This window comes from Triticum dicoccoides, chromosome 2B, assembly GCF_002162155.2.
Source record: "Triticum dicoccoides isolate Atlit2015 ecotype Zavitan chromosome 2B, WEW_v2.0, whole genome shotgun sequence".
Lineage (NCBI taxonomy): Eukaryota > Viridiplantae > Streptophyta > Magnoliopsida > Poales > Poaceae > Triticum > Triticum dicoccoides.
In genome coordinates this window covers 746,680,838-746,706,907 of record NC_041383.1, presented here as the reverse complement: position 1 = coordinate 746,706,907, position 26,070 = coordinate 746,680,838, and the positions used below count along the sequence as shown (strand labels likewise).

Here is a 26,070-nt window from a genome sequence, read left to right as displayed (position 1 = left end):
AAGAATCTTATGAATTTTCCATACATGTTCCCGTTTAAAAAAAATGTTCACAAATTCAAATCATGTTCATATTTTTACAAAAAATGTTGTTGTTTTCAGAAAATATTTGTGAATTTTATAAGATGTTCCCTTCCATATTTTGTTATCTTTTTTCCAAAAGTGTACATAATTTTTAAAAAACTATTCAGGATTTAAAAAATTGTTCATGTTTCCTAGAATGTTCAGAAAATTCATACCTTAAAACCCCCTCGATTTAAAGGATGATTAAATAACTTATGAGCCTTCTCTGGCATACGATGACGCAACAAAACTCTTAAATGCCCTCGACAAATGAATGAAAAAAGTAGTGGATTGATTCCTTCACACGCGGCGAAACCGAGAAGTTAAATGTTCCTTTTTCATTTGCACACAGGGTTTTGCTTGTGCATATAATTCTCATTAATTTTAAATGCATACTATTTTATCTCCCGTTGCAACGCACGGCCATATGTGCTAGTCTTTTTTAATGAGAGTGTTCCTGTTGTGCAGTGTGAAAAACATGGGTTACACACTAGTGTGCGACATGAAAAATATGCAAGTACGAAATATGGTTGAGAAGTAGGGATGGAGGATCTCATATGTACGATCATTGCTCAAGGACTGCTAGAAATTTATTTGAAATAGATGTGATGTTACGTATTTCTCCCATAAGATTCTCAGTGTAAAGAAACGTTCAAACATATGCAAGGCCCTTGTATAAATATCCCATTGTTAGGCCTTGGTTGCTATCCTCGTCAACATATGCACGCGACGTACACCACATTACCCAACAACATGAGTTCTCATCTTCAACACTTAAGATTGCTATACCATCGTGCCGCCAACACCCTCATCCTGCGAATTGCCATTGCAACTACACTCGCTGGTGCCGTTCTCACAAAGGTTACACAAGGGGTTGTCTCTGCACACCAGATTGTGCCTCAATCCAGTGCTATCTGTCCCATCCACCTATTCCTCGTCGTCGTTCTTTTCATCGTCACAGCAACATTCTACCTTGCACTCCGTCCTAGAACTGTATACCTCGTTGACTATGCTTGCTTTGTGGCAAGCTCCAAGTTTAGATACCCAAAGGCAACCTTGCTTGAGCATGCACATCTCTCGCCTTTGCTAGATGATTCTACTACCAACTTCATAGCTACTATTCTGGAGCGCTCAGGCATGAGCGACCAGACATATGTACCACCTATACTTTCCTTTATAGAGCCATATTGTGGGCTTGATGAAGCACGCGCGGAAGCAGAGTTGATCATGTTCCCGGTCATTGATGAACTTTTTGCCAAGACATGCATCAACCGTGATGCGATCCGTGTTCTTATCACCAACAGCAGTGGGTTTAGCCCAGTACCATCCAACGCTGACATGATTGTGCACAGATACAAGTTGCGAAGTGATATCCGCCTCATGAACCTTTCAGGGATGGCGTGTACTGCGTCAGTGACTGCGGTGGGAATTGCGAGCAACATGCTGCAGGTCATGCCTTGGGGGTCATACGCATTGGTGGTATCTACGGAGATCATTGGACCATTATACTATGCAGGAAATATGCGTTCCATGCAGTTGTCTAACATATTGTTTCGTATGGGTAGTGCCGCCAAGCTCTTGTCGACTTCTAGGTCCAAGGCTCGATTTCGGCTTGAGCATTTGGCCCGGACGATCACTGCAGCAAATGATGCTGCCTACCGGTGTGTTTATCAAGAGGAAGATGAGAAGGGAAACTTTGGGACTGCTCTCTCTAAAGACCTTATGGGTGTCGCTGGAGATGCACTGAAAGCAAATATCACGGTAACCGGACCTCTTGTCCTACCGGGGTCAGAGCTTCTCAGAGTTTTGCTCTATCGCATGGCAAAAAAGGTGATCGGCTCAAGGAGGGCGAGACAATCCATCCCCAACTTTTGTCTTGCATTTGAGCATTTCTGCATCCATGTTGGTGGACCAGCGGTTATCACCTCAGTACAACATGGACTCAATCTATCAGATAAGAACGTTGAGGCATCGCGAATGACGCTACATCGATTTGGAAACCAGTTGAGTGCATCGGTGTGGTATGAGTTGGCATACATCGAAGCTAAAGGCCAGATGAAGAAAGGCAATAGGGTGTGGATGATTGGGTTTGGTGCAGGGTACGAATGCAACACTATTGGGTGGATGTGTATACAACCATCTTCTGGTGCACATGGACCCTGGGCTAGCTGCATCCATCGTTACCCAGTGGATGTCTCCAACAAAGTTTAAACTGAGAGGATAATGACATCGACATCTACTACTACTACTGCTGATGCTCCTCCTCCTCCTCCTCCTCCTCCTCCTCCTCCTCCTCCTACTACTACTACTACTACTACTACTACTACTACTACTACTACTACGTCAACATCTAGAAGAGCACATAGTATGATGATCCAACAAAAAGACATGACTTCTCAACTCTATTGCCCAAAAGTCCATGTTCTTGTTTAGAGAGGGTAGAATAGTCATATGTTGGGCACTTTAGAGATTATCCAAGCGAATGTTTTTCTCGAAGTCATTGTATCAGCTTTGCTAGTTATAACTTGTAAGTTGCTTGAGGACTTCCTGTATCTAATTTGATTCCCAAAAAAGTGCAATTTAAAAAAACACATTACTCCGTGTATATTTGGATGGGGGGGGGGGTGGCACTGTGAGAGGAGGCTGATGTCTATGGCGAGCATGAGGACGCATGCATGAAGTTGTGTAGACAGGGTCAACTGGCGAAAGTGCTTATGTGAGCCTGAGCTGCAGTGATCCTGAAATTTGTACCACTACTTCATCTTACGATCGATGCAACCAGAGGTACTGGTACAGGCATAAGGCCCACAAGTCAAATGCCGTTCAATTAACCCCGTCACGTATCGCTATGACGGGACAGAAGGAGATACACGATGTGGGCCGTCTCAGCCAAGATTCTGGTCTAATGTGGACCGGCAAACCCATTTACTACAAACCACCATTGGACCTACCAATCTTCCTAGCCTCAAAAAATAAAAACTATCAATCTTTCTCAGGACTGCTCGGCTCTCTTCTTATTCTTCAAGATTCAATCCACCCCCTCGTAGACTAGTGTTTCAATCAACTCGAATTAGTCCCAGCACTTCGTTCCACAGCATGTCAGCATTAACTAGCCCAACCATTCAGCAAGCAAACAATGCCATGCAGCGGTATTTGGTTTCTGAAAGCACCTCAAAACAATATATGGCAGCACCTCAAAACCTGGGATCAAGTTCATCTGGACACACAACATATCTACTCATCTACCAAATATAATACTGTAATTACCATGAAACATGAAATCAACCCCACCTGAACATCACATTTCTTGGATATAGACAGTGAATCAAACACTAGTAATTCGGAAACAGGGTATCATCACCACCTGAAGATCACTACCCTACTTGTAGTCATCCTAAAGAAACCATTGTTTTTCTCGTTAAAGAACGACAGCATCAGCAACAGCAAGCAATATTTTTAAGTCTGAAAATGTCCTATCTAGCATGCTAGAACTGAAATTATTCTTTTGGTACTCTGCTAACACACATGTTATGTTCATCTAGGCTCAAGATTTTTTTTACAGGAACCACACAACTTAGTATCATCTGTCTAACATAGTTCTACAACCGGAAAGCTTGATCACTCGGATCAATTATTTGAGTCCTAGTTCAGCTGCTATGTGACAGTTGTTCCTGCGGCGACCTTCAACACCACAGTTTTTTGCATCTGGCTGGCTTACGAGGCTGCTTCGGAACATCTGCCTGATCAGGGCAGGTTGTTCGTTTGTGCCCTTGCCTCCGAGTCTCCGACATATATTGCAGAATTTTGTGCGTTACTTAAACCTTCATACGGCGCCTTCTCGCTACTTGTGGTAGGCCTCCCAATCTCTGTAAACGGCTTCATTTCAGCAGCATATTTCTTGAACAAGGAGATTAGATGCTCATATGCTTTCACACTGCTGTCCCCCATGCGCACAAACTCCATCGCATGCATATACATATAGAAATGCCTGTAACTAAATGGGTTTTGTTGAGCATGGTCCCTCAGCTGGTACCTGTGTCAGGTTAGGCGGGAGGATATCTCGTGCATCTCTGGTCCATCTTTTTACTATATGCTTCTTTGGGATTTTTGTACCTGCATCGAATCAGTCTGCACTCATCAAATGATTCAAGAGCAATCATGAACAATTTTCACATAAATCTTAATTGCATAATTAACAGTTCAGGACTACCTTCAGTACATGGCTGCATAGCAACCCCATGTGGGCAAACTGCCTGCATTCACATTCAAATTAGCAACATATGTTTTACCTATTTCAATCTCCTCCATCTGGTATGCACCACACTCTTGTAGTATATGGCCGAATTGCCCAAACATAGCTCTGGTATATATCTTGCCAGCATGTCTTTCGGTTGCCATGCTTGCTCGCATAAGTGGCCTCCCCTGCAAAATCAGCGATTTGACGTTGTCAGACAACTACTTGTCATTATTTAGAAAAAAAAACTTTTCCTATTTTCTAGTAAGTATCTTGTAATTTTTGTTCGGTTCTCCTTATAATTTTCCTCAGACTCCCTATCAAACATCAGTCTCATGTATTTCCTCACAAACACATGCATGGGACAGCTTGGAGACACAAAAAATTTCAGCTTATGGTTAGCGCTCTCACTCCACTGCGTACTGGTCATCTTAGCACAAAACACACATGTGAAGTAAGACTTCGTCCACTTGTGCCATATCTCATAAAATTGTGTCATGTATGCATGGTTCTTCAGTTTGTATAGCCTGACATATTGAGCAGCCAGTGCAGATCCTAACAGGACTGAATTCAATTTTTTACCAGGCTCAATTTTGGCGTACATTTTTTCATTCTGGTTCGCTAACAATCAAGCACAAAGTTGTTTACAGTACAATTTTTTCATGACAAACTACCCAAACTACAAAATTCAGTAGTCCACACAATATTCACTAAAATCACTCCATATCCATTCAAATTACTTCTATCATACGTACTTACATTTTTTACCAAATGACATTATTTCAACTCAGTGCTAAGACGGAAATTAAAACTATCTCAATCCATAACTTCACACCTTTTAGTCGAGCCAAGAGTTTTCGGGTCAACATGTTCTATGGAGTTCCCTGGACCTTGAGGCTTCTCTGCACTGCCTGCACCTGGAGCAGCTTCCGGAGCACAAAGCTGCGCATCTGCACTTGAAGCCGTCAGGGCCGACACCTCGACCAGCGGCGGCGTCATCACAGGGTAATGAAGGGGACTCATGGGGATGTTGTTCTGGTTGACCTCGAGCAGAGTTGTGCTGCTCCACCAAGTAGCCCGCAGACTAAGCAGATCTAATGCGAATCATAAGTCTAGAAATTAACGAACAATCATCAAGGGCGAACAGATCCATACCTATTTATCGGCTGCATCAAGAACTCCATAGTTGCCGGATCTGCCACTCGCCTTCTAGAAAGAACTTTCTCCACCGGCTCGCGTTTTTTCAATAATGCAAGATCCAAGGAGAAGAGGTAGGAGATAGTCGCTCGTGCCCATTCACAGCCGCAATAACTGCAACAACTGCGGGCGTCGCCCGCAAGCAGCAATTCTGATCCACGGACAGATCTGCACCCCGCCACTTGAAGCACTCGCAGCTGCCACTTCAGCGCCGGGCGGCGATCTAACAGGGTGATGCAACGGTTCCATTGGTAAATCGCTGTCAGTCACCTCTTCAATTGGAGTTCTACTGCACACACACACAGCGAGCGCTCAAGATTTAGATCCCCCACTTTAGCAAAACCAAATCGCAGACCAGAAAGAGCAGACACGGGCAGATTTCGCACCTGTTGAACGGCTGCGTCAAGAACTCCATGCATGCCGGAGCAGAGATTCTCGAACCCTAGATCTGCTGCTATCGCTACCGAGCCGCCCCGATAGAACCCAACCGACAGGTGCGAGAGGAAGGAGCCACCATATCCACCTACCCATTTCTTCATTTACTCCAGCCCATTGACGTCGTTAACGGACACTGATCCACGGATCAGGAATTGGCTGCGGACTCGAGCCACGGCTCTGACGCTGATCGGCCACAGCCTGAAACGGAAATCCCGTTCTGCCCCATCGCCCAGGGGATTCCTCCTTTTCTTTATCTCTGCCACGTCCTCTGCTGGGCCCGGCCTTGGTCACGTGTGCGAGGTAACGCGAATCGCGACGACATATGGAGCGTGACAGATTCCAAGAGCCTGTGTGCTCGGGATCAATTACTCCGCGTCGGTCAACTGGCTGTTTTTCATGTGAAAAGGCCCAAGGCCATATATTAAGTATCACAAGTCATTGCAAACACATTCATGCAAAAAGATAAAATTAACAATGAAATTCTTGGGAGTGCCCAAGTCTTCTCACTCTTGCATCCGCCAGCGACACGCCATGAGCATAGCTTAGTCCCGCTTTTGGGCCTCCGCCTTGACCGAGTAAATTTTAATAAACCTATGAGCTTGTAGAAGCAGCGGCCGAAAAGTCCTCGATGCATATCAGGAAAGTCCGGAGGCCGTGATTCTCTGCCCTGGAGAAGGAAATGCCAAAAAAGGCATGTAGAAATTCCGAAGACCATGAAAGCCGGCTGAATCCGGATAGATCCATCAAAAACTTAAACCGACTAGATCCCAGAAAACTCATGGGAGACACGGCTCCGCACGCCCATCGTCGGTGATAAGCACACCGGCGTAGCAGAAAATGAGTGGGGAGAATGTTATTCCTACGCTGGGACAATGTTGCCGCCTCCAAACCAGACATGAAGACTCCCTAAAGAAAACTTGGAAAAAAAAATCACCCATGTTGCTGCAGGACAAGTCTGAGTATGAAGTTGAAGATCGCCGCACTGGATCTCTCCGACTGCCACCGGCTTCGCCAACACCGCCGTATGATGCAACAATAATTGGTACGTGGCACTGATCTTCTCTGGTCGTTCCTCTGTCTAACGCAACATGGCTTTCAGGTGTGGGATGACAAGGTCATCCAGACGGCCATGAGCAAGTTCTACTTCTACAAGGACGACCTGCGCACCATGATCGACGCCATAAAGCTCAACCTTACTGTAAGTCTGTCTGTAAGCTATTTCATTTCAGGCTTCAGCATTGCCCTTGCCCAGGGAGGCGTCAGGCTGGCCGCCATCCTTAACCGGATCTTCAGCGTGGAGAACAACGGCAGGCTGCAGAGCCTTTGAAGTCTGACAGAAACAAAGCATGCAAGACAGGGACTGGGCCTGCGCTACCTACGAACTAGTCGTAGAATAAGATAAAAATCACAAAACTTTCTTGGCCATGCATGTTAGTTTCATCAGATCCAAATCACGGTTAATAACTTTATTAATCAGTACGTACGCCTGTTGTCAGGCCCAGTGTTTTTGTTTTGGAGCAATTTTAACATGCTCGTGGCTGTTTTGTTTTCGTCCATGTTGTTCCGATCAGAAACAGGAATTAACTACCAGAGTGCAGATCATGCGTGTATTTTCTTGATGCTATTCTCAGATTGTTTAGGACGGACTAGCTGAGCAAGCCATCGACCGGTGCTTTTTTTTTAAGATAAAAGGCATACGCCCGACTGTATAAATAAAGCCACCAGAAAGAGTAGCACAACCAACATCCAAGCAACCACAGTAACAGGGCGGGCAAAGAAAAGGAGTTCAGGTACATGGCTATCCAGCCAGATATGGCACACAGGCCAGAAATAAGACTATTAGAGGAGACTCCAGGGTTTAAGAATCTTCGAGTTGTCTGCGCACCAAGGACGAAATCGTAGCCCGAATCTTGGACGCCATAGCATCGAAGGCCTGGTGATCAGCATCCCTAGTCAATGATCTCCACTGCTGCAAGAATATTCAAGTTTTAAATAAGCAATTAGCGGGATTAGCTGGGAAGATATGCTCGATGGTAAACTTGTTTCTAGTGGTCCACAGCGACCAACAGATCACTGCAAACCCAACCCAGAAGACCCTTTTTGAGTTCCCAGATAAACCGTTGACCAATCCCCTAAGATCCTCGAAAGAAGAGGGGTTCCACGACACCTGGAGCCAGGAGCGGATGCAGCACCAAACAAATTTAGCCAAGGAGCACCGAAAGAAAATGTGCTCCGTTTTTTCAAATTCCCCACACAAGGCGCATTTATTCGAACCCGGGCTGTTCCTTTTCCGGATTTGGTCCGCTGCGGGAAGCTTCCCACGAAAAGCTTGCCACAGGAAAATTTTGATCTTAGGTGGGACGCGGGCACTCCATATGCACTTGAACTTGGAAGTAGGGAGCCCGAAATCGGTTTAGCGTACAAGGATTTCACCGAAAAGCGACTAGAGGCAGAGTGGGGCCAGACCACCGAGTCCTCTTCCTCCGAGAGCAGAGGGAAGCAAGCAGTAAAACGATGCCAATCTTCCAACTCTTCAGGAGAGAACGTTCTACGAAGGTCCAAGTCCCAATTATTCACCCAGAGCTCGGAGATTGAGATCTCCGGGTCAGGACAGTAAGAAAACAAAACCGGGAATGTCACCGCCAGGGTAGCCTCCCCACACCACCAATCTAACCAAAAGCGAATAGATTTGCCATTCCTGACAACAAATTTGACCAGAGACTAGAAAAACGGACGAACTTTGACGAGGTCTTGCTAGAATTTGGATCCTCCTGAAGCCGGCGCAAACATGGGGCTAGACTCAAGGAAGTATTTAGCTTTGAGAATGCTAAGCCACAACCAGGCCTCCGTAGGGGACATGATTTCCCACCACCACTTAATGATGAGGCATTTGTTCATGACAGCAGTGTTACTAATGCCCAACCCCCAATGTTTTTGGGTCTGCAAATAAGCTTCCATTTCACCATCCTATATTTACGCTTGTTGTCCGCCGAATTCCAGTAGAAGGCACCCCTGTGTTTATCAAACCCAGCGTGGGTCCCTCCCGAAGGGATGTAGAAGCCCATCAAGAACATGGGGAGAGAGGAGAGGCAGGCATTGAGTAAGGCAACCTTGCCAGCTTGGGTGTTGTAGTGGCCTGATAGCCCACAAGTATAGGGGATCACAACAGTTTTCGAGGATAGAGTATTCAACCCAAATTTATTGATCCGACACAAGGGGAGCCAAAGAATATTCTCAAATATTAGCAGCTGAGTTGTCAATTCAACCACACCTGAAAGACTTAATATCTGCAGCAAAGTATTTAGTAGCAAAGTAGTATGGAACTAATGGTAACGGTGGCAAAAGTAATAGTAGCAGTTTTGTAGTAATCGTAACAGTGGCAATGGAGAATTAACTAAGCAAAGATCAATATGTGAAAAGCTCGTGGGCAATGGATCAGTGATGGATAATTACGTCAGATGCGATTCTTCATGCAACAGTTATAACATAGGGTGACACAGAACTAGCTCCAATTCATCAATGTAATGTAGGCATGTATTCCGAATATAGTCATACGTGCTTATGGAAGAGAACTTGCATGACATCTTTTGTCCTACCCTCCCATGGCAGCAGGGTCCTATTGGAAACTAAGGGATATTACGGCCTTCTTTTAATAGAGTACCGGACCAAAGCATTAACACTTAGTGAATACATGAACTCCTCAAACTACGGTCATCACCGGGGGTGATCCCGATTATTGTCACTTCGGGTTGCCGGATCATAACACATAGTAGGTGACTATTGACTTGCAAGATAGGATCAAGAACTCACATATATTCATGAAAACATAATAGGTTCAGATCTGAAATCATGGCACTCCAGCCCTAGTGACAAGCATTAAGCATGACAAAGTCATAGCAACATCAATCTTAGAACATAATGGATATTAGGGATCAAAGCCTAACAAAACTAACTCGATTACATGGTAAATCTCATCCAACCCATCACCGTCCAGCAAGCCTATGATGGGATTACTCGCGCACGGTGGTGAGCATCATGAAATTGGTGATGGAGGATGGTTGATGATGACGATGGCGACGGATTCCCCTCTCCGAAGCCCCGAACGGACTCCAGATCAGCCCTCCCAAGAAAGATTAGGGCTTGGAGGCAGCTTTGTATCGTAAAACGCGATGAATCCTTCTCTCCTATTTTTTTTCTCCCCAAAAGTGAATATATGGAGTTGGTATTGAGGTCGGTGGAGTCCCCGGGGGGGCACGAGGCAAGGGGGCGCGCCCCAGGGGGGGCGCCCTGCACCCTCGTGGATAGGGTGTGGTCCCCCTGATGCTAATTCTTTCGCCAATATTTTTTATTAATTCCAAAACATGTCTCTATGGATTTTCAGGTCATCCCGAGAACTTTTATTTCTGCACAAAAATAACACCATGGCAGTTCTGCTGAAAACAGCGTCAGTTCGGATTAGTTCCATTCAAATCATGCAAGTTAGAGTCCGAAACAAGGGCAAAAGTGTTTGGAAAAGTAGATACGTTGGAGACGTAGCACGGCCTCTCCATGACAACACCCGGTTGCCCAACCACTACTAGGGAAAACCTTATACACAGAAACGTACCAGTAGCGCGGGCCAAAAAGAAGCGCTACTACAATTTACCACTAGCGCACGTCAACCAAACGCGCTGCAGCTAAGTTTGTAGTAGTAGCGCGTCTCATGGAAGAAGCGCTACAACTAAAATTCCCCTACTGTTCTCGCCAGGCTACCAATAGTAGTAGCGAGCTTAGGCAAAGCGCGATGCTGCTAAGATTATTGTAGCAACATGTTTTACGCAGAAAGCGCTACTGCTAATGAAAGGAAAATAAAATGAAAAACATATAGAAAAGTAAATGAAAATGAAAGAAATAGAAAAAGGGGAAGGATAAAAAAGAAAATGTGAAGGAAAATAAATGAAAAATAAAAATAAAGGAGAAAGGCGTAGCAGCAGCGTGCTTTCAGGACAGGCGCTATAGCTAACTTAGCAGTAGCGCGTGTTGTCATCCAGCACTATAGCTAAGTTAGCTCTAGCTAATGTAGCAGTAACGCTTTTCCTGGCACGCGCTACTGCTACTTTTGATTTAACCGCGCGCGGTTCTTCTTCCCCACGGCCACTTCCCTCAAATCTAAATCGTCTGTTGTCGCCGCCATCGTCGCCCTACATCGCCGTTGGCCGCCGCGCGCTCTCTCGTCGCCCTTCGTACGCCCTCGACGCCGCCCCCGATCCCGACCTCGACGCTGTGTGCCCCTCCCTCGGCATCTCCCTAACTCCGCCGGCACCCGAGGTGAGCACGCCTACACCTCCTCCTCCTCCCCTACCTCTGCCTAGCTAGGGTTCATCAAATATTAGAGTTCATCTAATTAGTTAGGGTTCATCAAATTAGATGCTAATTAGGGCAGTAGTTGTATATGCTTAATTGTAAACTAGGTGTTAATTAGGCAATAGTTGTACATGCTTAATTAGTTTTTAGGACAAATTCCTAGGGTTCATCAATGGGTGCTTAGTTGAACTAGTTTATTTTTAGTCAAAACTAGTTGAATTAATGGAACTAATTTTTTTAGTAAGAAAATCAATAGAACTAGTTGAACTAGTTTATTTTTAGTAAGAACTAGTTTATTTTTATTTATAGTAAGTGCTTAGTTGAACTAGTTGAATTAATACAACTATTTTATTTTTAGTACGAAAATTAATAGAACTAGTTTACTTTTTTAGTTGAAGCAATTATTCCCGCATTGACATCGACGATGCCTATCCCGCATCCTCGTCGTCGACTCAGCGGAGAAGGCCTGCTTGATCAGAGGGGCCATGTCCGGGACTGGGCTCCGCCGGGCTGGTACTGGGATGTGCTACCTTTCGGGAGGCGCATCTTGGTAAGGAGTCAGCCCGTCATTGCCCCGAACCTTCTTTGGTGGCGGTCGCATGGGCCAGTGATGGTGCGGAGGCTTGAAGACCCCGTGGAGGTGGTACGTCACCGTGTCAGCGAGGAGGACGAGCACGTCCTTCGCTACATGGTTGCATTGGAGGGCAAGTTCTCCGATACCTAGCAGGTTCTTCAGGGATCTCACTGGAGCTATTATCCTATGATGGTTTCTTCTCTTTGGGTGTCCACCGCCCGGGCCGATACCCGTCGTTCGCTAGGGTTTTAACTATATTAGTGAGGTAATATGTATGATACTATTCGAGATGTATTAGTGATAATATTTGATGATGTACGGACGCAAGAGATGATTTAGTTTTGCTTATTGAATGCATGCTAATTTGAATACTAATTTATTTTATGATTTATTTTTGCTTATTGAATGCTGAAATTGGAGAACTACTCCTATTTTGCATGTTGAAATTGGAGAACTACTCCTATTTTGAATGCTCAAATTGGAGAGCACTATTTTGAATACTAATTTTTTCAGCCAAATCTTCATGTCGTCGCCGCCGCCGTCCCCATCACAGACCCCCTCCGACCTCGAGGTGAGACTAGCCAAATCTCCATGTCAATATGAGTCCTATAAGATATTTTGAAATGTTTTTGTTCATATTTTCAACCATTGAAATGCAATGACCATCAAGTTTGAATGTAATGACCATCAAGTTTGAATGTAAATAGGATACGTGCTTGTCCAAGTGGCCATGTTTGCAGGTAACACCTCCGAGTGGCCTATGTTTTGCCGAAGTGTTGATTAATTTCTGTTCCGGTAAATTTTAGTCGCTCGATATGTCCTTTTTAGCAAAGATCATGCCGGATTTTTCGTGAATTTTGGCATGACTTGTGCTAGAATATGTAGGAAATATCGAGTGGCCTGGGTTTTCTAGAAAGATAATTAAATGGCATTTCGTGTTGACTTTAAGTCTATCGAGGCTCCATACATGACAATCAAAAAATGAGTGAGGGAGAAAGTCTGCACCATATATGAGAGAGGAAGAAACTCGACTGTTGTCGTGGGGGTCATTTCTCCTTCTTCTCCTTGTGCTAGACCTTTGTTATGCACTAGGGGAAGGTGGAGTAACGACCATCACCAACAGTCGAAAAATCTGTGAGGGAGTGTCCACCATATATGAGAGAAGAAGACTGTTGACTGTTGTCGTGGGGGTCGCTTCTTCTTCGTTCCCATGTGCTAGACATTTTGGTTTAATGCACTCGGGGACGAAGGGAGGAGCGACCATCACGAACGGTCGAATATATACACCACGTGAGCTGAGAGTTTTTTCAAAAAAAGACTCGACGGACCGATAGTCAACCCGTGCTGAATAATAATAATCTAATTTAGTTTTTGTAGTACATATATTGAATTTTAGAAATTTAATCTTTGAATTATGAACATAGTAAATGTCGTCGGACGAAAGTCTCGCGGAGTTCTCCTGGTGCGGCGACAACCGGGGTTTCTACGACAGGCCTCACTTGATAGAAGTTCGGCGCTTCAGCATTAAGCTTTAGGAGACCTTCCATGTTGAAACGGTATGCTACGATGCAAAGTTTTTTTTCGTAATTAAGCTTGACTTCTACTACTTCAACGTGTAATTTTTGTCTTTTACAATTTGACTAGCTTATCCCATGAAATGCAAGACGCTATGTCTTGGAAAGGATGGATTTTGAAAATCATGAAAGTATGGAAACAAAAAAATTCACCTAAGGACCCATCATGGTATGGATTTGGAGGTAAATCTATAAAATTCTGAGAGCGTATCCCATTTTGGTTGCCAGAATTGGGAAGCACTTTGCAAGATGTATGATTTTCATGAGGGTATGCTTGTCACCATGGATCTTGGTGATCCTGACATCACCGAAGACAATTTGGACATTTGGGTCCTTGTTGATACGCTTCCAATTCTACTGCTATGTGAGTTTCTCAAACATAGTTATTAAGTAATTTATATTGTTTATTTCAAAATAGTTGACAGTTTATTTCCGTTGATGGCTTATTTTCATTCTTCAAAGAATGTGCGGAAGATGGTAGACAGAACCTACTACACCGATGACTCAGAATTAACTTATCACGAGAAAAATCATCTAATCGCATTTATTACTGATCTTGAGAATTACAATATGTATTATCAAACTCCTGCACATTATGGTCAATACGTGCCACTAGTGCACGCGTGTTGAACTATGCTAACATCCATGGAGATGTCATGGTAAGATTTTTTTAGTATTACGATATCTATGCATCTTTTGCATAAATTCTTCTAAAACTGAACTACATTGGTAACTATGAAGTTATTACTATGTTTTTCAACAGATAATTCCGCAGGAGTGTGTGCCTCATTTGATGTTTCAGAAAGGTCGCCTTGATGTTTTGAATATACGGCTAGGTCATCCTATGAATCACTCCTGTTCATATCGTATTTCTAAAACCAATGAAGATATGACAATCAAAGATTGGAAAAAAATGTATGGTCACTCGTAGGGAGCTACTTGGAAGCAACATTGTGTGAAGGGCAAGAATTGGAGACAGGATAATCTCGATTCTCCATAATGAAGAGTCGGGGCCTATCTTGTTTTATGCTATTTTACCTAAGAGAGTGTAGTAGGTCCTATTAGAGAGGAGTAGGTACTAGGTACAATGTGTTATTATGTGGTACAATGTGTTAGACTTCATGATGATGAGGAGGACGAGTTGTGATTATGACTAGTGACCAACTTGCTATATGATGTCTCATTGACGAAAATGATGATCATGAGGAGTTGTCATATGACAATGATGTATTATGATGATAAGTTGTTAATGATATGATGATGATGATGATGATGAGTTATTATGTCATTGGGTGAAAGAACCGCGGTTTAGTTTCAAGTGGATGGATCCAAAGTGATCATTGGTCACTTTGGATCCATGCACTTGAAACTAATCCACGGTTCTTTCACCCAAGGATGTAATAACTCATTCTGATGTAAAAACAATGTCTAAATTGCTACTGTATGAAAACTTGTATAATGGTGTATGAATACGACATAAAACAAAAAAGAAATACGTGACAATAGTAGTAGCGCATGGTGAGAGGTGCTCTGCTAATAACTACCAGTAGCGCTCTCTACCGAAAGCGCTACTGCTAAGCAGGTATAGCAGTAGCGCGGGCGAACACACCCTACTGGTATACTTTAGTTGTAGCACCGTATCAGTAGCGCGCCACCCCGTGCTACTGCTATACCTAAAACCAGCGCTACTGCTAGCCTTTTCCCTAGTAGTGAACTTTGAGACGACCGGGGCGAAATCCTTAGCCAATAGCTTGTGGGGGGAGATCGGGAGTCCAAGGTATTTGAAAGGGAAAGAGCCCAGGGAATAGTTTAGTAAATGAGCAACTCTAAGAGCCTCATCGTCCGACACCCCAGTAACAATAACTTCACTCTTGGCAAAATTAATTTTGAGACCAGAAAGTGCTTCGAAGCAAAGGAGAAGGAACTTCAAGTGAGCCACACTTTCATCGTTAAGTTCCACCATAATGATGGTATTATCCGCGTATTGGAGGTGGGACATGCCATTAGGAGCAAGATGGGAGCTGACAGGGGTGATATGGCCAGCAGCCGCAGCCCGAGTCAGGATGTGGGAGAGAGAGTCAGCCATGAAGTTAAAGAGAAGGGGGGAAGCCGGGTCACCCTGCCGTTGGCGAAAAAGTTACTGATATTCCCATTTACCGAAACCGCAGTGTGGCCACCCGTGACCAACTGCATAAGTCTATGCACCATAGCCCCATCAAAGCCCTTGGTTAGTAACACCTGACGAAGAAAGTTCCAACTGACCAAATCGTAAGCTTTCTCAAAATCAAGCTTAAATATCACCGCTCTAGTACCATGAACACGTAGGTCATGGACGATCTCATGCAAACATAGGATGCCGTCCAGGATGAACCTGCCTTTGACAAAGGCCGATTGGAAAGGACTGAGGGTACGCTGAACGATGGGGGATAGCCTAGTAGTAAAACCTTTTGCCGGAAATTTAGCGAAGTTATTGATGAGGGCAATAGGCCTGAACTGAGAGATCTTGTTAGCCCCTTTAACTTTAGGTATGAGAGTGAGGACAACGTAGTTTAGGCGAGAAATATCCACGGTCCCCAACCAGAAACCTTGGATGATTGCATGGACAAGGCCCTGAAGCTGGGGCCAGAATTGCCTGAAGAAAGGGATGGAGAATCCGTCAAGGCCTGAGGCCGAATTGGTGTTAGCAGTACGGAGAGTTTTGAAAATCTCCTCGTCTGAAGGGGGAATCATTAAGGCCTCGTTTTTGTCATTGGAAACCTGCTCCTGGACCGACCAGAAGGAGTGAGCCATCCTAAACCCAACCTCGGGCTTGGCAGAAAGGAGGAAGGAGAAAAATTCAACTACGTGTGACACGATCTGGTTATGATCTGAAACCCTAGTGTTATTGATGATGAGACTGTCAATCAAGCATCGACGACGTCTCCCATTAGCAATGGCAAAGAAATGAGCAGTGGGAGAGTCGCCTTCCAAAGTCCAGTTAATGGTGCCTCTTTGCCTCCAATATACCTCGGCATGACAGTGTAAAGCCATTAAGGCCTCCTCGAGCACATAATGGGTCTACCATTCAGGAAGAGAAAGGCCAGGGCCACTGGCCCGCGTATCAAGGGAGCCAATTTGGGCCGAAAGACGGAGCTTGTCACGACGGGAATCAGCAACATGATTCCTGGCCCATCCACGAAGAAATTTGCGCAAGAAATAAGAACACTGGTGCCAATCATCCATCAGGCCAAAGGAACGGCGGTCAGAAGCCAAGAAGGAGATAATTTTGGACGAGAGCATCTCAGAGAAGCCATCAACTAGCATCCACGAAGCGTCGAATTGAAACCATGGGGAGGAGATAGTGCGGATCACATCGTCGAGAACAAGGGGGGCATGGTCAGATCCCACTATGGACAAAGCCCAAAGGGAAGCACGAGGGAACAAGGAGTCCCATCGGGGACAAATAAAAACACGGTCTAGGACAGACTGATGGGAGAAGAGTAGTGATTCATCCAGGTAAAGCGAGCACCCACCCTAGGCACTTCACGGATAGATGAGTCACAAATGAAAGCGTTAAAAGCGTCAGCAAGCGACCAGGAAAAGTTAGGGGAATTTTTGTCCGAGGGTGAGCGCATTAAGTTGAAATCACCACCAATAAGCAAGGGAAGATCACACGAATCAATCTTATTCGATGCCTCATCCAAGAACAAGTGGGAAAGAGAATGGTCAGCCGGACTGTAAACTACCATAACTTCCTAGAGAACGTTGAGGGAGCGATGAGACACAACAGTGCTAGCCCAAAAAAATACCATGATCGAAAGCAACAAAATCAAACATGTCTCGTTTAGTACCAATAAGGATGCCGCCGGGGTGGCCCGAGGAAGGCAGAAAGTTCCACTCGAATCTGTCGATCCCCGCAACCGCAGAGAGTTCATTAGGGGAGAAAGAGGGTTTTAGCATTTCAACGAGTCCAATGATGTCAATATTATCGCTCTGAACAAGGTCTTTCAGCTGGTCTCTGCGCCCCCTAGCACCGAAATCCCTGATGTTCCAGAAAAGAGCTTTCATCGAAAGGAAAGATTTTTAGTGCGAAGACTCGACCTACATGGGGATATGTAGGATTTAGCACGTTTGCCCGCTCCGCGCCGAGGCACAACAGAAGACACCTGATCCCTATCAGATGCCTCTGCGACCCCACCAGCCACAGCCGGTGCGGGCCCAGCCAGAGCGGCAGCATCCTTGGCCCTGGCAATAACAGCTTGGGCCACCTCATTGTCCCGAACAACAGCCAGCAGGGCAGAGGGAGAGCCGAAACTAGAATCGAAAGAAATGCCTACATCTGATAAAATATGCAGAAGATGTTTATTAGAATGCGACAAAAGGACTAATCGAACAGGAGAAGTACTGGGGATAGAAGGGGTAGAAGGGCGAGGTGGAGTACCTGTGGGGGGAGGTCTCTGCCCGCAGCGCGTCGTGCCGCCCAGTCAGCCACCCGCTCGCCGCTGTTGGAGATCTGGCCGCTCTTGTGGGCAGTGGAGGCGGGGGAATGCACCGGCGTAGGGCGGGCACGGCACGGGGAGGCCGCCGCAGAAGATGGACCCGAGGCCGCTCCCAGATCAGCATCGAGCCTGCGGCACATCCCAGCCGCAGACTGCTTTGAGCCCTCCGAGGCCCTGCTGCAAGCGGAAAACTTCTTGACAGATGATTTCTTCTTCTTGGACACGGGCCGGCAGGGGGTAGATCTTCGATGCCAGAAAGAGAGGGCGAGGCCAGGCGAGCTGGGAGATTAGAGCAGACGCCAGAGAAAGGAGTGCCCCTCACCCCATCGGAAGCAGCAGTCCCCGCTCCCACGTTGCCAGCCGCATCCTTGTTCCCACCCCGCGCGGGGGCATTCTACTTGAGCAGGTCACGGTCTTCAGAGGTCAGGCCGTCCCACTCGGACTGCGTGAATCAGTGCTCCGCACCAGGATTCAAGTCATCAGGCAACCCATCGTCGTCCTTGTCCGAGGCCGGCCGAGGGGGCAGGGGAGGGTGCAAGGACGGATTGACCGCACCCTCGACACGCACCCTGAGCCGGAAGCCACCAGCGGAGGGGAAGACATCCACCGCGCCACGAATGTAGAGAGGATCCACACACCAAACCCGCAGGCGTACAGAGCCCAGGACAAGCAGCGACACCGGATCGACCTCAATAGGTTTGCCGGTGAGAACTCCAAAAGCCATGAGGAAGGTTGGGGATCGGAGCGTAGGAGGGACATCGTCAACGAGAACCCAAACATCTGACAGAGGAGAGATTAGTTTCGATCCGTTGGAAGCGGCCTTGACAGAAACGACGAGCTGATTGGGAGGGAGAGTAAAACTGGTGCACGACGAAATCATCCTTACACTTTCTTTGGAGGGGAAAATGGCTGCAAATTCGGACTCCGACGGCGAATCTGCCAATCCCAGCCGCCATCGTCCCATAGCTGAAGCTCATCAAGGAGAACCTGAGGAGTGTTTTTCTTGTCTTTGACAGTGATTATGCCAGCATTGGAAAGGGCAGGGATGGGAGACACTTGAGGGATCTCACTATCAAGCGCAAAGAAAGCGCAGCCAGGGAGGCCGGTGCCATAGTGCATGAAAGCATGAGGTTTTTTACGATTCAGGCGGTCGACTGTGAGGTGCCCGTCCTCTCTACAAATGAGGAAAAACGATGGGTTCTGGCAGCGAGACTGAAAATGACCCGGACGATGGCAGGCGAAGCAGGTGAGGGTGTGGATTGGCCATTTGATTGAGGGTGCTTTCGTAGGCATTTCCTTTGGTCGTCGTTTGTTGCTGCTGAGCAAGTACCAAGTCAGCATTCAGAAACCGGATCATGTAGCGTTGGTTGGGAGTGGACAAGGAGTGGCAGGCTAGCTCGATCTGATCTAGCTTGCTCTCCGTTGATTTAGCAATTGCGACCCAGGGGAGACGATACATGTAAACTATAGGGGAAACGCTGCAAACACTGTCTGACGGAATATGTATACAGCATATGCTGCCTGTTGTTGGTGAGGCCATCAGTCCTTATCCTCCGATTGTTTACGACGAGCAGCGATAGATCGGTGCTTTGTTTAATTATTAGTCGTCGATCGTCAAGTCGATCATCTATAGTTTTCTTTCATGCAACCGATTGGAGGAGGGAGATCGATCGGCGGGAGCTTTGAAGCTCGGCGAATCTCGCATGCACGTACCCACCATGCTACCGATCCGAGTTCAGAAACCGGCCGGAGCAGTAGGTGTTCGTTCGTTGGGGGTGGGCAAGAAGAAGCGCGCCGCGCGCGTGGCAGCAGCAGCTGCGCGCTCTGATCGGATCCCTCCTTTGGCATTGCCATTGCAATGTGAAACGGAGCCAGCGGATAGGGATCGGAGCTTGTAGCGTGCCGCACATGTGAACCACGCCGGCATAATTGCACATCGATCATGACCGGAGATGCTCACATGGCGCAAGCAACCCCAGCCATCAGGCTCGCTCACATGGCTCCCTTATTGGCTTCAAACTCCTCCGGTTGTTGCTCGGACAAAAGGCATCGCGGATCGGATGAAGGAATCTTCCAAGCCCGAAACGCGGCCATGGGTTCGCCGGTGGTTGTATGTATAAATAGGGGACCAGTACACAGGGTAGATGAGACAAGAAGGAAAGCAACACAGCAACAAGAGACGCAGAAAGAGAGAGAGCGAAGCTTGAGCTTAAGCTTGGACGATGGGGTTGCTCATGCTGCTTCACGTCCTCCTGGTCGCGGCGGCGGCGAGAGCCCCGGCGGCGCAGGCGTGGGGCAAGGAGGGCCACTACATGACCTGCAAGATCGCCGACGTACATGAACCGCCGACCGAATCGTCTGACTTCACCGGCGCCCCGTAGGTAGAGGCCGGCAAAACTGATACTGAACTGGAGTGGCGTTTCCGTGCAGGGTTTCCTGACGAGTGAGGCGTTGACGGGGGTGAAGGCGCTCCTGCCGTCGTGGGCCAACGGCGAGCTCGCGGAGGTGTGCTCGTGGGCGGACAGCCAGCGCTTCCGGTACCGGTGGTCCAGCCCCCTCCACTTCGCCGACACCCCCGGCGACTGCAAGTTCAGCTACGCCAGTACGTGCTCCGGCTCAGACTCTTTCTCTCCCTCTGAAACTTGCCATGCATGCATCCATGCAAGTTCAGCTCTCGTTTATTTTGACTGTCACAACAACAAAAAAAAAAAACACTTACTTTTCTTTAAGTCTTTTTTGTTTATTAGGTAGATAGTCTACTTGATGTCTACAGTGCTACTGTCTCGTAACAGTAGCATCTCGCGATCGGAAGTTAAGGCGCGCTTTGACTTTCAGCCCGTACGAGCTTAATTAGAGGTCCGTCCCGACACGTTATTTGCTGTGCCGTTACGTGCGTCCACCTGCTACTGGAGCTAAAAAAAACATCGATCCATCTGTCTGGTCAGTGGCGGTTGCAGCTAACTGCATCATCATCATTTAGAAAAAAAGGGATATGCCAACAGTTCCATTATTTGATGGATCGCATCTCACAAGGAATATTATCATTTGGGACGAGTCATTATCAGCCCAACTTGACGGGGACATGCTGACCAGCCTGCCAATCGGGTATAGCTTTGCTTGTCTGATTGGGCATGGGAGTTGGTATAGGTCCTCGTCACCGACTGGCGACTGACAGTCAGAGTGCATGCGCGACAAGCTAATGTAACAGTCGTAGAGTTCCACACTGTCCGGGCAGCATAGCATGCGGCTAGAGTTTCACAAGCAAGAACAAGCACTTAAAGGACCAACACGTACGTGATCGCAGATCAGAGAATTACACACGCACGTGTCTCACGTTATGCGTCGATTGCATTGATTGTGGACAGGGGACTGCCACGACACCAAGGGGAACAAGAACGTGTGCGTGGTCGGGGCCATCAACAACTACACCGCCGCGCTCCAGGACTCGTCAAGCCCATGTAAGGAAGCTTCAGTGGTCGACACCTTTGCTCACTTAACTTCAGGAAAAAACGAGTGTTCTGTTTTGATTAGCTGAACTACTGAACTGCTTCGCTACCAGTTGACCCGACGGAGAGCCTGATGTTCCTGGCGCACTTCGTGGGCGACGTGCACCAGCCGCTGCACTGCGGCCACGTGGACGACCTCGGCGGCAACACCATCAAACTCCGCTGGTACAGGAGGAAGAGCAACCTGCACAAGGTACGTACCACATGCAGTCTCAGCTGCATGATCCATTCATTTACTCACCGTCTACTACTCTCTACATCCATTTGATGGACAAGCTTTTTCGGACAAAGAGAGTACGTATAGTGGTTTACGATGGTGTTGTCTTTCCAAACCTAGGTGTGGGATTCGGACGTGATCACAGAGGCCATGAAGGACTTCTTCAACAAAGACCAGGACGCCATGATCGAGTCCATCCAGCGCAACATCACCGTAAGCTAGCTCACTAGTTACCTCTGCACTGCATTTCACTCCATTACGACTTCAGCCTTAATTTCACCTCGAGTAACTTTTGATTGTTTTGATCTCTTGCAGGACGACTGGTCCAGCGAGGAGAAGCAGTGGGAGGCGTGCCGCAGCAAAACCACCACCTGCGCCGAAAAGTAAGCTCTCACAACACGATGAGGATCTAATCCAGCTGCAAAAACTGAAATTATATGTTCAGAGGCTGGATCTGACGGCTGAGAACGATCGATCGAATGCAGGTACGCCCAGGAGAGCGCGGTGCTGGCCTGCGACGCGTACGAGGGCGTCGAGCAGGACGACACCCTAGGAGGTACCGTACCAGATTAATAACACTGAACTTTTATATATTGATACTCATGTGTGATTTCCTTGGAATAAGTGTGACTAGATGTCTTTGAAACTGGACTGCAGATGAGTACTACTTCAAGGCGCTGCCGGTGGTTCAGAAGAGGCTCGCCCAGGGGGGCGTGAGGCTGGCGGCGATCCTCAACCGGATCTTCGGCGGGAACGGCAGGCTGCAGAGCATCTGATCGCTACAATTTCCTACAAAATAAAGAAGAACAAGAAGATTGCCCTGTCTGACCACGTTGTAGCTTCACCAAAATCACTGAATTCGCGATTATAGTATTTGTTATCCACCCAACAAGGCGGTTTAGAGTCGCTGCAGCAGCAAATCATTGTATCTGTATGTATCCATTAACTCCATTGTATCCTCTTCCTCAAAGCGGCTTAGAGTTTCTGCAGCGAATCATTGCGTATGTGTGTGTACTGGCACCTGTTGATTGACACCATCGTATCATCTTCATTTCCTCTTTACGGTAGAAATCCAGGGGCGGAGCCAGGATTTGAACATAGGAGGCGAGGCAGGAAAACTAGTAACTACAAAAGCATTGTCATATGATGTGCTTTTCACTTTGAGGCAGTGGCGTAGCCAGGATTTTCGGCCAGGGTGGTCCAATTGATATATACAATATTTATATTAAAAATATGTGTGACATACCAATATATTTAGGAAGAGCTATGTGTGTTAAGATGAGGGGGCCTAAACCCGGGCATGGGCAGCCCGGCCCGAGCCCGGCCCGAAAAACCCGGGCCGGGCCGGGCCGGGCTTGACATTCGGGCCGGGTTCGGGCTTTGTTTTGCAGCCCGAAAGATAGTTCGGGCCGGACTCGGGCTTCAATTTTTCCGTATTTCGGGCCAGGCTTTCGGGCTTCGGGCCGGGCTTGCACGTGCGCGTACTAGAAAATAGCATTCGGACCGGGCTTTCGGGCTTCGGGTTTGACTTCGGGCCGGGCTCGGGCTTGAAAATATGGAGTATTTCGGGCTTCGGGCCGGGCTCGGGCTTGAGAAATGAAGGTCGGGCTTTTACAAGCCCGGCCCGAAACCCGACCCGGCCCGACGTTTGCCTAGGTTTAAGGGGGCCAATGCCCCCCTCCCCAGCATTAAACTTCTTTTCAAAAAAATAATGTAAGGACTTGGATAGGAAATTTTATAGCCTTTGCTAAATAGTTGCTGGCAAGGCATCACAGTCGGTCAGGTCACACATAGCAGCAGTTCAAGCGTCCAAGTCCAATGCAAGGCTGCTGGCATGGCATCACACATAGACAGACATACTAGACATACTACTAGAGAGAGAAATCGATCACTTTGATTGGAAGGCCAAGGCCGCTGGCCGGCTGGCTAGCTCGCCTGCATCAATAGCCGAACGCCATTGGGCTTCTGACGTGGTGCTTCTTGCCCTTCCAGACGATCTCGCCAGACTCCCACGTCACGGCCGGCTTCACTGCCTCAGTCCTGATGAAGTCGACGATGTCCTTGTTATGCTCCATGTAGTTGCTGAACGTGAGCTGCGTCGGGGTGACGGTGATCGCGACCCCGTCCGGCGCGGTCACCGTGACCTCATAAGTCTCTTCTGTTCAGGAGACCGACGTGAGCGTCCTGTGGATCCTGCGCACGACAACGCTGCCGTCGAAGAAGACCACCATTGACGGATAGTTAAGGTCAGTGGCGTAACCAGGATTTTCGGTCAGGGTTGTCCAATTGATATATACAATATTTATATTAAAAATATGATATACCAATATATTTAGGAAGAGCCATATGTGTTAATATGAGGGAGCCAATGCCCCCTCTCCCCCAGCAATAAACTTATTTTCAAAAAATAATGTAAGGGCTTGGATAGGAAATTTTATAGGCTTCGCTAAATAGCTGCTGGCAAGGCATCACAGTCGATCAGGTCACACATAGCAAGGCTGCTGGCATGACATCACACATAGACATGCATACTAGACATACTACTAGAGAGAGAAATCGATCACTTTGATTGGAAGGCCAAGGCCGCTGGCCGGCTGGCTGGCTCGCATGCATCAATAGCTAAACGCCATCGGGCTTCTGACGTGGTGCTTCTTGCCCTTCCAAATGATTTCGCCAGACTCCCACGTCACGGCCGGCTTCATCGCCTCGGTCCTGATGAAGTCGACGACGTACTTGTTATGCTCCATGTAGTTGTTGAACGTGAGCTGCGTCGGGGTGACGGTGACCGCGACCCCGTCTGGCGCGGTCACCGTGACCTTGTAAGTCTCTTCTATCCGGGAGACCGACGTGAGCGTCCTGCGTATCCTGCACATGACGACGCTGCCGTCGAAGAGGACCACCATTGACGGGTAGTTAGTGTTGGGGAACGTAGCAGAAATTCAAAAATTTTCCTACGTATCACCAAGATCTATCTATGGAGAGACCAGCAACGAGTGGAAGGAGAGTGCATCTACATACCCTTGTAGATCACTAAGCGGAAGCGTTCAAGTGAACGGGGACGATGGAGTCGTACTCGTCGTGATTCAAATCACCGATGATCAAGTGCCGAACGCACGGCACCTCCGCGTTCAACACACGTACAGCCCGGTGACGTCTCCCAAGCCTTGATCCAGCAAGGAGAGAGGGAGAGGTTGAAGAAGACTCCATCCAGCAGCAGCACAACGGCATGGTGGTGGTGGAGGAGCGTGGCAATCCTACAGGGCTTCGCCAAGCACCGCGGGAGAGGAGGAGTACTTGTGAGAGGGGGAGGGCTGCGCCAGAACTTCGTGTGAAGCTCCCATGCGTCTCCCCACTATATAAAGGGGTGGAGGGGCTGGTTTCTTGCCCTCCAAGTCCATTGGGGCGTTGGCCAAGGTGGGAGGAAAGAAATCCCATCATTTCCTTCCCCACCGATTGTTATCCCCCCTTTTTAGGGATCTTGATCTTATCCCTTCGGGATATGATCTTATTCCTTCTAAGGGGGGATCTTGGTGCGCCTTGACCAGGGGTGTGGGGCCTTGCCCCCACTACCCACGTTCATGTGGGTCCCCCCATGCAGGTGGGCCCCACTCCGGAACCTTCTAGAACCTTCCCGGTACAATACCGAAAAATCCCAAACATTTTCCGGTGGCCAAAATAGGACTTCCCATATATAAATCTTTACCTCCGGACCATTCCGGAACTCCTCGTGACGTCCGGGATCTCATCCGGGACTCCGAACAACATTCGGTAACCACATACAAACTACCTTTATAACCCTAGCGTCATCGAACCTTAAGTGTGTAGACCCTACGGGTTCGGGAGACATGCAGACATGACCGAGACGTTCTCTGGTCAATAACCAACAGTGGGATCTGGATACCCATGATGGCTCCCACATGCTCCACGATGATCTCATCGGATGAACCACGATGTCAAGGACTTAATCAATCCCGTATACAATTCCCTTTGTCTATCGGTATGTTACTTGCCCGAGATTCGATCGTCGGTATCCAATACCTTGTTCAATCTCGTTACCGGCAAGTCACTTTACTCGTTCCGTAACACATCATCCCGTGATCAACTCCTTGGTCACATTGCGCATATGATGATGTCCTACCGAGTGGGCCCAGAGATACCTCTCCGTTTACACGGAGTGACAAATCCCAGTCTCGATCCGCATAAAACAATAGATACTTTCGGAGATACCTGTAGTGCACCTTTATAGTCACCCAGTTATGTTGTGACGTTTGATACACCCAAAGCACTCCTACGGTATCCAGGAGTTACACGCTCTCATGGTCAAAGGAAGAGATACTTGACATTGGCAAAGCTCTAGCAAACGAACTACACGATCTTTGTGCTAGGCTTAGGATTGGGTCTTGTCCATCACATCATTCTCCCAATGATGTGATCCCGTTATCAACGACA

At 47.4% G+C, this 26,070-nt stretch overlaps 2 protein-coding genes across 2 annotated transcripts; both read left to right on the top strand.

Annotated features, from left to right (window-relative positions):
* The first annotated feature begins 813 nt into the window (after window positions 1-813).
* Window positions 814-7,256, top strand: LOC119368569 (3-ketoacyl-CoA synthase 5-like). Its single transcript, XM_037633794.1, has 3 exons — window positions 814-1,280; window positions 1,368-2,133; window positions 7,029-7,256. Exons 1-3 carry the CDS (start codon window positions 814-816, stop codon window positions 7,254-7,256), a joined length of 1,461 nt encoding a protein of 486 aa, XP_037489691.1.
* Window positions 7,257-20,048: 12,792 nt separating this feature from the next.
* Window positions 20,049-22,615, top strand: LOC119366039 (endonuclease 4-like). Its single transcript, XM_037631698.1, has 8 exons — window positions 20,049-20,231; window positions 20,329-20,500; window positions 21,264-21,356; window positions 21,458-21,597; window positions 21,742-21,834; window positions 21,937-22,004; window positions 22,107-22,177; window positions 22,279-22,615. The coding sequence occupies exons 1-8, from the start codon at window positions 20,121-20,123 to the stop codon at window positions 22,395-22,397; spliced, it is 867 nt and encodes a 288-aa protein (XP_037487595.1). The 5' UTR covers window positions 20,049-20,120; the 3' UTR covers window positions 22,398-22,615.
* The last annotated feature ends 3,455 nt before the right edge of the window (window positions 22,616-26,070 follow it).